This window comes from Antedon mediterranea, chromosome 10 (assembly GCF_964355755.1).
Source record: "Antedon mediterranea chromosome 10, ecAntMedi1.1, whole genome shotgun sequence".
In the NCBI taxonomy this organism is placed as follows: domain Eukaryota; kingdom Metazoa; phylum Echinodermata; class Crinoidea; order Comatulida; family Antedonidae; genus Antedon; species Antedon mediterranea.
The window spans coordinates 7363817-7379044 of NC_092679.1; the positions used below are offsets into that span (position 1 = coordinate 7363817).

The 15228-nt window shown below is 32.0% G+C and overlaps 1 protein-coding gene across 1 annotated transcript in view; it reads right to left on the reverse strand.

The window, feature by feature from the left end:
- Window positions 1-15228, reverse strand: part of LOC140060000 (uncharacterized) — a 52034-nt gene that overhangs the window by 27073 nt on the left and 9733 nt on the right. Inside the window, exons 12-13 of the mRNA XM_072106019.1 lie at window positions 14723-14883; window positions 9022-9162 (exon numbers count right to left, since the gene is read on the reverse strand). Coding sequence (XP_071962120.1) covers window positions 9022-9162; window positions 14723-14883 — 302 coding nt within the window. The remainder of the gene's footprint in view (window positions 1-9021; window positions 9163-14722; window positions 14884-15228) is intronic.

Here is a 15228-nt window from a genome sequence, read left to right on the forward strand (position 1 = left end):
AGACTACCTACAAAAGCTACAGTACTACCTACACAGAAGCTGTACAGTACTAGACTACCTACAAAAGCTACAGTACTACCTACACAGAAGCTGTACAGTACTAGACTACCTACAAAAGCTACAGTACTACCTACACAGAAGCTACAGTACTAGACTACCTACAAAAGCTACAGTACTACCTACACAGAAGCTACAGTACTAGACTACCTACAAAAGCTACAGTACTACCTACACAGAAGCTACAGTACTAGTACTACTAGACTACCTACAAAAGCTACAGTCTACCTACACAGAAGCTGTACAGTACTAGACTACCTACAAAAGCTACAGTACTACCTACACAGAAGCTGTACAGTACTAGACTACCTACAAAAGCTACAGTACTACCTACACAGAAGCTGTACAGTACTAGAATACCTACAAAAGCTACAGTACTACCTACACAGAAGCTGTACAGTACTAGAATACCTACAAAAGCTACAGTACTACCTACACAGAAGCTGTACAGTACTAGACTACCTACAAAAGGTACAGTACTACCTACACAGAAGCTGTACAGTACTAGACTACCTACAAAAGCTACAGTACTACCTACACAGAAGCTGTACAGTACTGGACTACCTACAAATGCTACAGTACTACCTACACAGAAGCTGTACAGTACTAGACTACCTACAAAAGGTACAGTACTACCTACACAGAAGCTGTACAGTACTAGACTACCTACAAAAGCTACAGTACTACCTACACAGAAGCTGTACAGTACTAGACTACCTACAAAAGGTACAGTACTACCTACACAGAAGCTGTACAGTACTAGACTACCTACAAAAGCTACAGTACTACCTACACAGAAGCTGTACAGTACTAGACTACCTACAAAAGCTACAGTACTACCTACACAGAAGCTACAGTACTAGACTACCTACAAAAGCTACAGTACTACCTACACAGAAGCTGTACAGTACTAGACTACCTACAAAAGCTACAGTACTACCTACACAGAAGCTGTACAGTACTAGACTACCTACAAAAGCTACAGTACTACCTACACAGAAGCTACAGTACACGTAAAGATACAAAGCAACTTTCACATATATATGTAACTGTTCTTGGCAAGTTAAGTAAATTTTAATCAAATACAAACACTTTTTTATGTGGTTTAGGAAGCAAATATGAGGCGATTATGAAAGAAAATTCTTTGTTTTTAAATTAAAAGGCTAAGAAATTTGAATCCAGGGGCTTGCTGAAATTGACAAACATACCTTTCTGTTTTGTATAAACCTATTAGCGTACACGAGCTAAGAGAGTTGATATTAAAGAGAAATTTTGAGATAAGTTTAATCGGTGGGAGGCAATTAGGAAAAGCAAATTTCTTTTGTAGTTTAAATCAAGGTGTTTTCAAGATTGACCCAAGGTGAGTTTACAAAATGCAATGGTTTTTTTTTAAACTGACAAACTTTCGCTATGTGCTATTTTTGAGGTCACACAAATTATACAGAACCGCCTTTGTTTAATTACATGGATTAGTTTGATCTTATTGACGTAATAAGCGGTTTTAATATTTCAGGTTTGTTCTACATTGGGGCATACTGTATGCCAATAATATAATCAGCAAAGCTAATCTACACTAGCAGTCTGCATTTTATTTTTATACGGTTTAATCTTATACCCATTTCACACAGATCACAACATAACAAGTTGTAACACATAATACCAAGTTATTTCTATGTTCATTCTCAAACAAAGTTGATGTAATTTTATATTATTAGATTTAATAAATCTTTAAATGAATGAATTAACTTATAAATTATACTACACCAATCAACATAGGACATTTTTGTTTCAATTTGTTTTGATTTTTGTATTTATTTTCCATATTACTATTTAGATTTTTAATCAAATCAAATCTTTTTTTTCTCTTTCTCACAGATTTCCTCATCTTTATCGTTTCATATTAATTAATTAAATTTCAGTATATCACTGGGCGGTTTAGAATATTAATGTTCTTTGCCTACTGTGTTTACATATATATATATGAGCTCTGCTAACTTTTCTGGCTGTTTACTTTATCGTTTTGATTTAGCTTTTCGCTTTTTTTTTTGTATCTCCATTGAGATCCAGCCACTGATACCCACAGCATTGTCATTTTTTTCAGTAATTTGCCTTTGGATTTATATAAATATATACATGTACATGGAAACATTTTCCTCGGCAAATATAAAAATTCATATTAAAAACATAAATTAGATAAAATTACAATTTACAAAAAATATAAACATCTCAAACAACCAACCGTTCTGTCTTACTTGTTTAGAACATTTTTACTTAATTACACCAGTGTAGAAGTTAAAGGTAAGAAGGCAAATGTATTCAGGTTGTTGCACTTTTAACAAAAATATTCTAATTTCATTATAGACCACAATTAACTGGCAAATTACACAGGAAAAGTCTTAACGGACATTTTGCAGATTACTCTTTCATTCAGGTACTATCAAAGATGGGAATTCCCAAACATCGCCTATGTCAAGGCCGTTTTAATAAACGCTGTTTACCTGTTTTTACAAAGAGCCTACTTTTACCCAAAAAAGGCTATTAGTCTGTTGATGGGGAACATTCGATTTGCAATGACCTGCCCCCTAGGAAGTAGGTATGTGCACATTCATTTGACAGACTCCCTTTTTTCTCTGGGTCCTAGCCAGCACAGCACCCCCTAAATGTAGTTGCACTTCATTTTAAAATTGTCGGTCCTTTGCCGTTATATTTTAGAATCCGTTACCGACAATGGCCAATGATGCGTACGCCCTAGGAATTGAAAGGTCTTCTTCTATTTCAAAGAAGGTCAAATTTTACTACTGATCGATTTCTAGAAAGAATGTTTTTATCAATATTTTACAGTACATGTAAATGAAAGCACTGATTATGCACATATATTCTAAAGCTTGGTTCCCACTACGACACAACACAAGTGCAAAAAGTGATTACTTGACCAATCACAAGCAACAGTTTGGACGATCCATCGATTGGTCAACTCACTTACGTTATGCTTACATCGTTGCATTGCATCCTAATGGGAACCATGTTTAAAATCCTACCTGTGGTGAGAAAATTAAGAACAGAGATAAGCATGTAATGTACATTGAAGATTTGTCGCATTTGTGCATCATCCAAGATTTCTCAATGGCCACAGATGGGCTAAACAGGCCAGTTTTGCAGGATTGTGGTATAACACAGCCTATAGAGGATGCTTATTGCTTTTGTGCCAACCTTCACTAATTATATAAAACTATGGTCTATGCATTTAAGTTTGACTTAAGTCATTAATTGATAGCTTCCTGAACTGATAGTTAATTTATGGTATTGGGTATGTTATTGGTTTCCTTTGGCTAAATTAAATTTCGAGTTTAGATTAATTGATTAGTTCTTACTGCCAAATTCTATTCAACTGCCATCAGTTGAACCCTAGCCAATCTACTTTCTTTATATGGCAGGTAGCATGACACTTATATAAAAAAAAAAATAAAAAGCTGAAAGGTCAATCTTTATTGATCAGTTTGAGGAGACTTATTTATGTTTTTGTAAGCCTACAGTACGTACAAAAAAACTTTTTTTCAAAAATTAAGAATATTCAACACCTGATCATATAAAAAAATGTTTTGAATATTAAACATATATGTATACATTTTGAATAAAATTGTCTTAATACATGAAGAAAAAGTGAACTTTGTGTAAAACGTTTCGTGTTTTGTCAAACACACACTCTCAAGGTAATGTCAGCGATGTAATAAGAAAATTTCATTCAATATATATATACCAAAACAGACGAAGCAAGATAATATAAAAATATGACAATCTCTGCTGGGGAATTAAGGTGGGTAGGGAAAAGTGAAAGTCTCATGCTGACTATTACCCTGCATATACTAAATGAAAGATGGAAAATATATTTCTAAATGAAGTTGTCAGGCTTTTGGAGTAGTCTTGATGAGAAAAATTTAGAATAAAGTAATAAAGTTCATATTAAGCTCAGAAACAGCCCGGAGGCTGGATAAACTATAACAAATGTGGCTGGTGTTAAAGAATAGACATCAACACACTGTATGTGAACGCACGTCATCACCAGATTAGATAAACTGTGCACACATTAAAAAAAAACAAATTCAACTGTAGGTTTACAGTTAGTACATTCAAATTCCTATTTTTAAATTGAGTTAATTGACCATTTCTAAAAGGCAAATCAACTCATTTCCAGCGATAAATCACCTTCAGTTGAACCCATCTCTTAATCAATCCTACAACCATATCTACTCTCTAAAGCTATGAAGGCCCTACTAATGCTTACTCTGAAATAAGACCTTTTCCACAAAAAAAATGTTGGACTAGCCCCAAGAGTAAGCATGTACTATACGTTGTGGCTGGAGAAAGCTTGTAGTTGCCTGCTCCGCAGCCGACTGATGATGATGATGATGATATTGTATAATTTTCTGATTAAAATACCACTTAGAAATTGGTAAGCATGTACTATACTGTATACTTTTCTGAATAAATTCCACTTGGAAATTGGAATTAGAGAATCACCAAGCTTGGATATAAAAAAGATTTATATCTTACTTCAAATGAACCGAGGTAAACTTTTCTTGCAACACTATATCAATCTTTTTTGTATTTAATAGTCGGAGTTGATTTACTACTAAGTCCACATTATGGAACTTTTAATTTAATGTTATAAACATATTGATATTGTTCTGGTTTTCTCATCATGTTTTATTTATCACTTTTTACTTCATAATATTGTAATAGTTTTTTAAGACCTTTACATTTAAGTAAGATGAGATGAATATAAACTATAATCTTCATTTCCAAGATTGTGAACTTAAGTAACAAATGGGTGAATAAAAGACCTGTTGAAAAACACACAAGAATTGGGTTGCGGCAAATTGCTAATACATATGTTGACAGTGAGAGCAATTTCAATAGAGGGCTCACATCATAAGAAGAATGAATTATTTCTTTGAAACAGATGGCTGACAGGTGAACCTTTGGACAAGAACAGACTAACCATCATGGAATGGTACATAGTTGAAATGGAGTAGAACACAAGACAGAGACACAATTTGTTGCAGCTAACAATTGCTCAGCGATAACCGGTTAAATGGCGTTCTAACACCGAATTGAATGGGTGTTTTTAACCGGTTATTTTGCACTGCTTTTTAACCGGTTACTACAAATTTGTCCTGTTTCTGCTCCCAAGAAAATGTATTCACACCAATTTTAATCGGTTATTTTTATGCAGCAGAAACAGGCCGAATGAAAGCTTGCATTGTATTCTGAGAAGAATATTGAAAGAAGAACTGAGAACATCTTGATGTTAACAGTCTATATCAACCATCTTTTGGTTAAAGAATGTTATATATTATTTATTTTATCCTCGTTTACTATGCAGAACCTTATTTTAAGCCACATGGACTACTCCAAGGATCCCTGTGCTGCCACCAGTAAGCAGCGCTTTGTAACAGAGTAACCCTTTCTATCAATAGATGCACTGGGTTCTTTAAAGCTCAGGTACAGGCATGAATTTTAAATATAATATCTGGTTAATTGTACATAAATTAAATATTTGAAACAGTTAAATCAAGACGAAAAAATATGAATTTCTTTTAATATGGTCAAATACAAAATTTGGCAAAATTCTGCCATAAAAACCAGGAAGACTTTTTTCAGTAGTTAGGTAGTTTAACCTAATGTAATAACATGTCTGGTGACTCTCTAGAAGGTGAAAAAAGATGGTGGATACACGGTGGATAATTTTTTCTATAGCATGAAAATAAAAATCTGAAGTTGAATAAAAATACCAGAAATGTAAAATTCAAGTTATATTACCTATATTTAGTCATCTGATAACATTTGAACTATCCCCCTACTGATAAGAAAGTGCTTATTTTCAACAAGCTCGTGTAACACAAATAAAATCCCCAAAAATATGAAACATAGGGGAAACTATAGATCGATAATTATTAGCATCTATGATCAATAGAAATTTTTTGCCCGCACCTGGCCTTTAAATTTCCCACAGGCCAGATGTGTGGTGTTTGGTTTAATTATCCCCTTCCAAATGACAATATTCAAATAAAATGCAAATACAATGGTGCAAAATTCATAATTTTCAGATAAAAGAGGAAAAAAAAACGTTATTCTTTTGCCGTTTCCTGAGGTTACAGATAATTCTGATCTTTGGCAATGAATAAACATAGTAGTCTTTGTATTTATAAATGTTCTATTTAGTAGAACAGTTTACAGCTAAATTCATAAAACATGGCATTCCAATATTTTCCTTTGAGTATTTATCTTAATGTAAGCCGACAGTTTTATGAGCTAAGACAATAACATTGATTTGGCAATTTCTTTCTACTTTCCTAATGCATTACACCTTCTATGCTGTTTACATTTTATGACTTAAAGGGGAATGGCTAACAAGAATCTTGCTACATGCACAAGGAAACTTATTTTTCATTTTAGGATATTTGAGTTTTTAGAAGTCTTCTTGAATTCTTTTGCTAGATGTTCCGACTCTTGTGGGTCGTTTATTAGCTTTTGTTCTAAATATATTACATATTATATTTGCATATAAATCTGAAAGATTATCATTTGTGGAAAGAGGCATATCATTTACACATAATTAGGTCGCTTTCCCCACCTTTATTCTTTCTTTCCCGGTCCCCCCTCATCCTATTATAGTAGTACTAAGACGCTAAAATAACTGGGAAACAGGGATACATGACATGACAAATCATACGATATATGGAACATTGGGAATTTTTAAAAGTAATATTTAAGAGGATTACTTTAACTTAACTACCGTTGATATATGACCAGTTGTAAATATCTTGAACATCTTAAAAGAGATCATTGTGTGTATAATTCAGGCAATTAATATTAAATTTCACAGTTCAATTGCAATAAAGGAAGACGTACTGTTTTTGATTTATGATACAACTGAAAAAAGTTTTGATACAATCATAGAATAATTTAGCATTTCTCCATCAACGCCTTTACAGCAGCACTGTCTGGGTCAAAAGGTCATAAGTATTATGATATTTTGAGATCAAGTTATCTGTATTGAATTATTAATACTCCTACATTTTTTTCAGAAATAAATTGTAAACTATTGCAAAAAAAACCAAAATATTGTTTACACAGTGGCACAGTAGCTTGGGTTTCCTTGAAATCCAAAAAGGGTGGGTTCAATGATGGCTTTGTACCAGGAATGTGTAGTGTTGCCAAGGCAAGACTGAGATGTATAATCTCACGCCCGTATTCTTAAACCGGACTTTAGTCGTAGTTCAAAGTTCGACTTGAAAAAGTCGTAGTTCGAGCTATTACTTCAAATTCGATTAAAAAACGAAGTATTCGAAGTTTGCAGTTCGACTTAATGAAGTCGAGCTTTTAGTCGAGTTGCACACGTCTGGGTAACAAAGGCTAAACATTGGCCAATGACAAGAGAGTATTTGAGGAGTAGACGAAATTTTGCGCATTGATATCACTTTTCATTTTCTTACAAAACTTTTTACGCATCAGGACTATTATTACAACAAGATCAGTATTAATTTAACAGTGAAGTAGTTTTGATTAACAACAAAAAAAATCTTCAAAATATATTTAGGAACCATGGTGGTACAGTAACTTTCATATTTTCTAGGCCTCCAACAAAGTATGATTGCGACGAACCACGCACTTCCTAGCGTGACAAGAAAACGCTAGGCCCCCTAAACATTCCATCGCGTGGTGAATTGCCGCATCTCCCATTGTCGCTATGGTGTGACGTAGTTCAAGTCGGACTTGCGCGAAGAAAATAATGTAGTTTGTATACGGTTGTAAATAAAGATGATTTTCATTATTATAACTTATGCCAATGTATATTTAATTAAGCTAATATAAATATAGATATTTCATTCTTCAATATCTGGCCAATATAACAACTCAATGACTGTTACGTTTTTTATAAACATCGTTTAAAAACCATTTAGTCGACCATTTAGCCTGCCCCCTCCAGGACTAAAAAAATCGATCAAAATCCGTCTCGATTTAGTTGAGGTTGGCCTGATTTAGTAGGTGATTTAGTTGAAGTTCGGTTTATGAATTAAAATGACGTCATTTTTTTAGTTTTAGCTCGAACTACCACTAAAGTCCGGTTTAAGAATACGGGCGTACGTGTTGCCAAGGCAAGACTGAGATGTATAATCTCACTCAAAAACATGTTTACAGATTTTTGATGGATCAATTTGCCACTGAACTTGAGCAATCATAAAGACACCAAGATCTGTTTTTACCGGCCAGCATATAGAATAAATTGATGGGTTTCCAACTTGCTCAAATTAATGTTTCCTTTCGAGTACATTACGGAGAAGACACTCTGGCTCCAGACGTACCACTTATTGGTAAAAACACTCATGTATACTGACTTCAACAAGAAAACTAAGTTTAATCTTATAAAGTTAAGTTTAAGTGTATGAAACATTCCCATGATAAATTATGATTAAAAAGTACATTGCAGGTAAAAGTGTCAATTTTAATTGTAAAACATCAAATTATTTTATTTTCTTTCACTGAAACATACAAAATGGAGCACATTGGTGAGACAAAATCTGTCAAGAACCACTATTGCCAAAGGGCGTGTATATCAAAAGATAAAAAAATATGTTGGATTAATTTCATTAATATATTTTAGGCCTACTTTTTTTCAGAGTATCTAATATGAAAATGTGATTTCAAGTAAAAAATATATTTTACATTTTAGTTTATATAAAATTATTTGCATCATTATGGTTTCAAGATAAGAGTAAAAGATGGATGGTCCTTTAAAAAAGTTCATTTTTTTAAAATATCAGACTAAATTTCAGAATTGTTAATTTTTAGGATATTCCCAACTATTAGTTTATCAAAGAATTGAAAAATATTTTCTATTCAGGTAATTACTGCATTAAACTATGATTTTACTGCAGTAACATGACCTAGTTAAATACTTACCCATCTGTTGAACCAGAGATGACATTTTCACCATCAATAGCAAGACATGTGACTGATTTAGCATGAGTCGTCAACGTTCGTAAAAACTTAAAATCTTCCAAACACCAAAGTCTAATTGTTGAGTCGTATGACCCAGTTACCCTTTAACAAATTAGAACAAAAATTGGTTAAAGCGGGTTTCACTAATGCAAATTGTTTTCTTTCACACAAGACAGGTGAAATTGGCATTTACATAGATTGTAAGTACAAGTAGGCTTATTGTAGGTAGTACTAAACTACATAAGGTAGGCGGCACTCTTTTCGTTACCAACTTTCAAAATGTTGGTGATTTTAAGAAATAAATCAATCGGGAAAATAATATGATTCAATTTATTTTGATCAATCAGGCCCAGCAAGTATTAGATATTAATAATATTTCTTTAAATAACATTTTACTCATTTTAAAAGACAGTACAGTACTAATTGAAGCGAATGACCGAGAAAATCCTGGATTGGAAGGAGCTACTGGAAAAACCAACATAAATTAGTACAAAAACATGTGTCACGAAAAACTATATCACACATTCTCAAGTTTTGGCAACCACATTAAGTATGACATCTGCGTAAATAGCGGTAAGTTCTTTGGATTTATACGTCAAAATGCAACAGATGTAAAACTCACAAAAACTCTGTATGAAGGAATACATTGTATAAATACTATTAACCATTTGTTAGTAATCATTTATATTAGGCTTTTACAGGGGTTAATAGTCTCTTTGGGAGGGGTGAAGAAAGATAAATTTTGGTACTTTTCACCCATATAATACTCCCCAAAGGAGGGCAAGTGATTGAATGGTTTCTGCACTTTTTTACCTACTTCACAACTCTCTAAGGAGAGATGTTTAAATAAAGTTAAGCTAATCATTTTATAAACATGAACATAACTCATAGCTATCAACAAAATGTTATTTACAAGAATAAAATCATATTAAGAAACATTTTTTTATTCAGCAATAAAATATTACTATTATTTCATAAAGACATACACACTAAGCTCTTGTATTAATCAGTCGGTGGCCATTTTTGTTTTTTTTCATCACACACGGAGGCTTTGTAAGGAAACCGGAATGGTACTTACTTACCCCAGACTATTAATTAACTTGTAATATCAGTACATTTTTTCAAATCAAACCTTCAACAAAATTTATAAAGCTAGAGGAACTTGAACAAACTTGAGTTCAATGTAACCTAATTTACTAATTTAGAAGAAATTAAGTTCAATGTGAACTAAATTACTAATTTAGAAGAAATTAAGTTCAATGTGAACCAAGATACTAAACGAAGAACTTCATTCAATATGACGCAAGACTACTAATTGGGAAAAATAATCATATATGTCAATCATTTGCTACCTCCGTGATAACCACACTCAACTTTAGTAAATATTGGATCATAAATGTCCAATAAAATAGAAAACACTTTGATATGGCATTCCTGTTTAAAGTGCATTCACAATGATTTACTAATTTTAAGTGGTTCCGGAAAGATAAATAAAACTGAGTACTGTACAGTGATTTGAACTTAAGTAACCTACATTAATATAAGATATAAATTATATTTACTATTTGTATTACCCAACAACACTCCAAAAATGGGGTATGTTTAAAAAAAAAGTTTTTTAACTTTAGTTTAAATATTTGTAAACATCATATACATTTTGTAGAGATGTAAATATGCATTAAAATAAGTAAACTTGAATTAAACGTTATAAAAAAAAATTTTAATTGAAAGTTACCAATTTATTAATGCTATTAAAATTGGATTTGGAAAACTGGACTGTCCATTACCAAACGATTTAAGTATGTACTTCTTTGTTGATGTAAGACTCACCAGTTCTATTGGATCATTAGGAAATTATTTTAGTTACTCGAGCGAGTGAGTGGCCTAGTGGTGGTTAAGACAACTGTGGAACCGTAATTGCGTAGACATACAGTAACATCAGCAAGAGTTCTAGGCTCACTCGATCCAATGTTCTGGTGGTAGAACGAGTCTTCTTGGATAAGGACTATAAATCGTAGGTCCTGTGTACACATCTAGCTCATGTGCACTTTAAAGAACCTAGTAAATCTTTTGTGAAGAGTAGGAGGTTACCCCGGTGTACTAGTACATCACAGCACACAGCCACTGTCACACACAGCCACTTATCACATTACTGGGGCCCTTCCTAATCAAACCAATAGTATAACTACAGCAAAAGATGATAATATATACAATACTGAAAAAGTTTAGCATATATTTCTCAAGTGAGGCCTCCATTTCAAAGATGTTTTTCAATATTTGTTCTTCAAATCTTATTTTTGAGTCCTAAAGCAAAAAACCACACTGACAACAGGATTTCCTTTAAGTTTTTCAACTTTCACGATTCAATTTTGGCGGATATAATTCAATATCGCGTGTTCATCTAATTCTATGAACAAATAGGAAATTGAAATAAACATTTAAATGAAGAAATTAAATGATGCATGTCAAATATTATGATTTCAAATATATTTCAAAAATAATGATTTTATTTCGTTGACATATTGGAAGCTAAATTCTTCATTAAAAAAGGGTATTTTATTTTAGAATTTGCAGAATAAAAATACAAATTCTAAAATTCAAAGTACTATTCTATAAATATACTTCTACATTAGTATTTTCTATGAATGGATGGTCAGTTGGTAAGAAGAACGCCAGTTGGTGAAACCCAATAGGCCTACCGATTTGATTTCAAGAAAATACCTCACACAAGCCAACAAAAAAATAAAGATTGGAAAATAAAAAGATGACAATGATTATTCAATCACACCTGCCAACATAATGATAGTGTATTAGACTCTCTGTGGTTAACTAAAATAAAACATTAATTAAATGTAAAAAGGAAAGAGAAACCACTTCCTCTTGTTGAGAACATTCATTTGTATTCAATGTCAAAAAATAAGTAAATCTTGTTTCTTATTATTATGTAAAAATCACTTTTACACTTACAACAGAATTGTTGTTTTTCACTTTCTAACAAATATTCTAGTGAAAAGGCAAAAAGTATGCGTTGTGAATTTTGAATTCAATCAATTAATTAATTTTATTCTATCATTTAAAGTAATGGCCAAACAATTATATTGTTTGCTATTGTTTTTATTTATATATACTAGTAGGTGAACTCTTCAGTCAAAGACTGGTCTCCCACTGACAATGTGCGTACTACTAGTACTCCGGGGTGACCCCCTACTCGTCCCCAAAGATGTACTAGGTTCTTTAAAGTACACATGAGCTGGACCTACAGTTTATAGTCCTTATCTGACAAGACTCGTTCTACCACCAGAACTATGGAGTGAGCGAGCCTCGTAATTATGGTTCCGCTTGACCACTCACTCATAAAGAAACGCCAACTGAATGTTGGAGTCGTTTCCAGAGTTGCTGAAGAATAGAACTTAGAAGCCATAACCAACAACCATCTTAAAGGACATGGCTCATGATGAAGAAGAAAAAGAAGACGTAATTAATAGATATTTTTCTACTACCCAATTTCTTTTGTAGGATATTATAATATTTATCGCCTTAAAGTAATGACATGATAAAATTAAGATCTTCTAGAAAATATGTGACAAACCCACTTCCTTGGATGCATACTGAGAAAGCAATATACAGTAGCACATGACAGGATATTTAAATAAAAGTTAATGACGGAACGTACAAAGAAGACATGAACAAGATTAATAGATCATTATCACTACAAAACAATTTATGAAAAAAAAAATCCTTGAGACATTATTAATAGTTGAAACCAAGTATGAAAAAAACCCCTTTGAGACAGAATTATTTATGGGTGCGAGGCCGAGTCGGCAGGATTCTGACAGAGTTGATGTGATTCTGAGAAGCTTCTGTTTAAATTGCTTAACAACGGAAGAATAAATGCTGCTACCGACTTCTCATACCATCAACCCGTCTATCAAATAATTACAAATGCTGCTTAGCTTGGCTTAATAATTGATATGTATAGGCTTATGTTGATGTTATCAAAATAGCCTGTCCATCATATCAGTTGAAATGCTGTTTAAATCAGTAGATTAGTTATATTTAAGTTCTGGTTTTTGTCATTTTAAGACAAGTTTTTTATTATTTGTTAATGGATACTTAAATGGATCTGAGAAAGAGTTAAATGCTTGGAAATTAGATTAGAAATTGACAAATCAATTGTAATTGATTTTATCTAGAAAATCTTATGATCATCATAAGAGTAATGGTCATCACCAAACAAGTACCAATTTTAAGGACAAAAAATAATCATATACTGTATTTTAGCTTGTTATAAGAAAAGAAATCGCTTTTTTGTTTAGATTTGTTCATTCAATAAATTCTCAACACATATAAAAAAACATATAATAATAATAGTTCGATAGTAATTAAAAAACATAGTATGTGAGGAAGGAAGCCTGAAGAAGTTTAACTTTACACTTAGGTTCCCAGAATTAAGGGAAGTAGAGTGACAAAAAGTTGCTATTAATATTATATGCTAACCAAGTTGTATTAGAAATCACTATTTTGTGTATTTAGTTGGAAGTTAGCAATAGATATTTAAACCCTATATTTTAAGGGATTTGAAGAGTCAGAATACCAATAAAAATCACAAACCCCTAACCCTATAAAAAAATGTCCATTTGATAGTAAAAGGTTTTTATTACAAAACTATGTTTTTAGCAGTCTATCCTTATGTTTAGCAATGAATGCATTGTGTCGTTTAACAAAACTGTGATTGACATTTTCTTTAAATATTTTTTCATTTATGTTTCTTAAACCTTGAAAATATAAATATTTTAATTTTATTAAATTAAAAATAGATCAAGGCTATCATTGACATCAAATTAAATTAATGATATTTGTTCATTTATTTAATACTGTGTAATGTACGTTCTTCTAAATATAGTTGTTGTCCTCATTCAATAACAGTTGGTACATTACTATTTTATTAATTGAAAATGATGGTTTAAATATGTTTTCTTCTTTTTAGATGTCATCATTTATTATACAACATCAAAATCAATTACATTTCAACATTAACAAGTTAACAAACAATTACATATTTGAACTTATCATGTTACCCTTTAACTTTTTATGTGTAACATGATAAATAAATGATTTTCTTAATTGCAAAACATCTCAATAATGACATTTAATAGGACTTGAGTTCCGATATCTTAAAAAACATTCAGAAGAACACAAACTTTCTATCTTTCGTTTAAATTCAATCAAGGACTACAATTTTTTTATGTGTTCGATGTTGGAGGTACTGTGAAAACATAGTAGCTACAAAGAAAAAAAACACGGGACCACAGTTGGGATAGCCCAAAGTACTGTAACTGGCTTTCTAGAATATTATATATATTATTTGGTTTTCTAAAATCCATTTCAAATAGTAGAAAAGAATTTAGGAGATTTTTACCTAACAATTTCTTTAAAACTTAGTTTTTCAGGAAGTAAGTTTCAAGAAAAATAAATTATTAATCTACAATTTTCACTTGGAAAAGCCCATTTGTATGGTGCCCTCTAGAGATTAAAAAAAACTTTATGTAAACTTTACTAAATATTACTAATAAATATTTCAACCAATAAATGACAATAAACAATATCGGGTCTACTCCAAAAACTGAAGTTCGATTGTAACAATATTTAAGCATATACTTACAAATATTTCAACCCAATAAGTTGAAGAGCAGAAACGACATCAGTGTGCCCAACAAGAATGGCTATTTGGGTAAACTTGATGACGTCCCAAATAATAACCGTGGTGTCCCATGACCCGCTAAGTATCCATTGGTCATTGAACGCAAGGCATCTCACGCCACCCTTTAATAAAAAAACTAATTTAATCAATACATTTATTGTTTTGTGCTAGTATTATTCATACACAAAACAACAACTCATTCAAAGTACTAATCCTCAATTATAAGTCTATAGTGTTTTAGTCGCGTGCAAACGCAACTCTACAGCTCACTATGTGGGTCGGTTGGTCGGTCAGTCGGTTGGTCGGTAAACAATAACTTGAGCATGCGACTGCAGCCATGTATATGGCCTTGTTATTGTTATTGTCGCATTATAATATTTAAACATAATTATTCTATAAATTAAAAACATATTCAACATGAAATGAGGCGTTATTCAATATTAACTAAAACAAATACAGTAATTTAT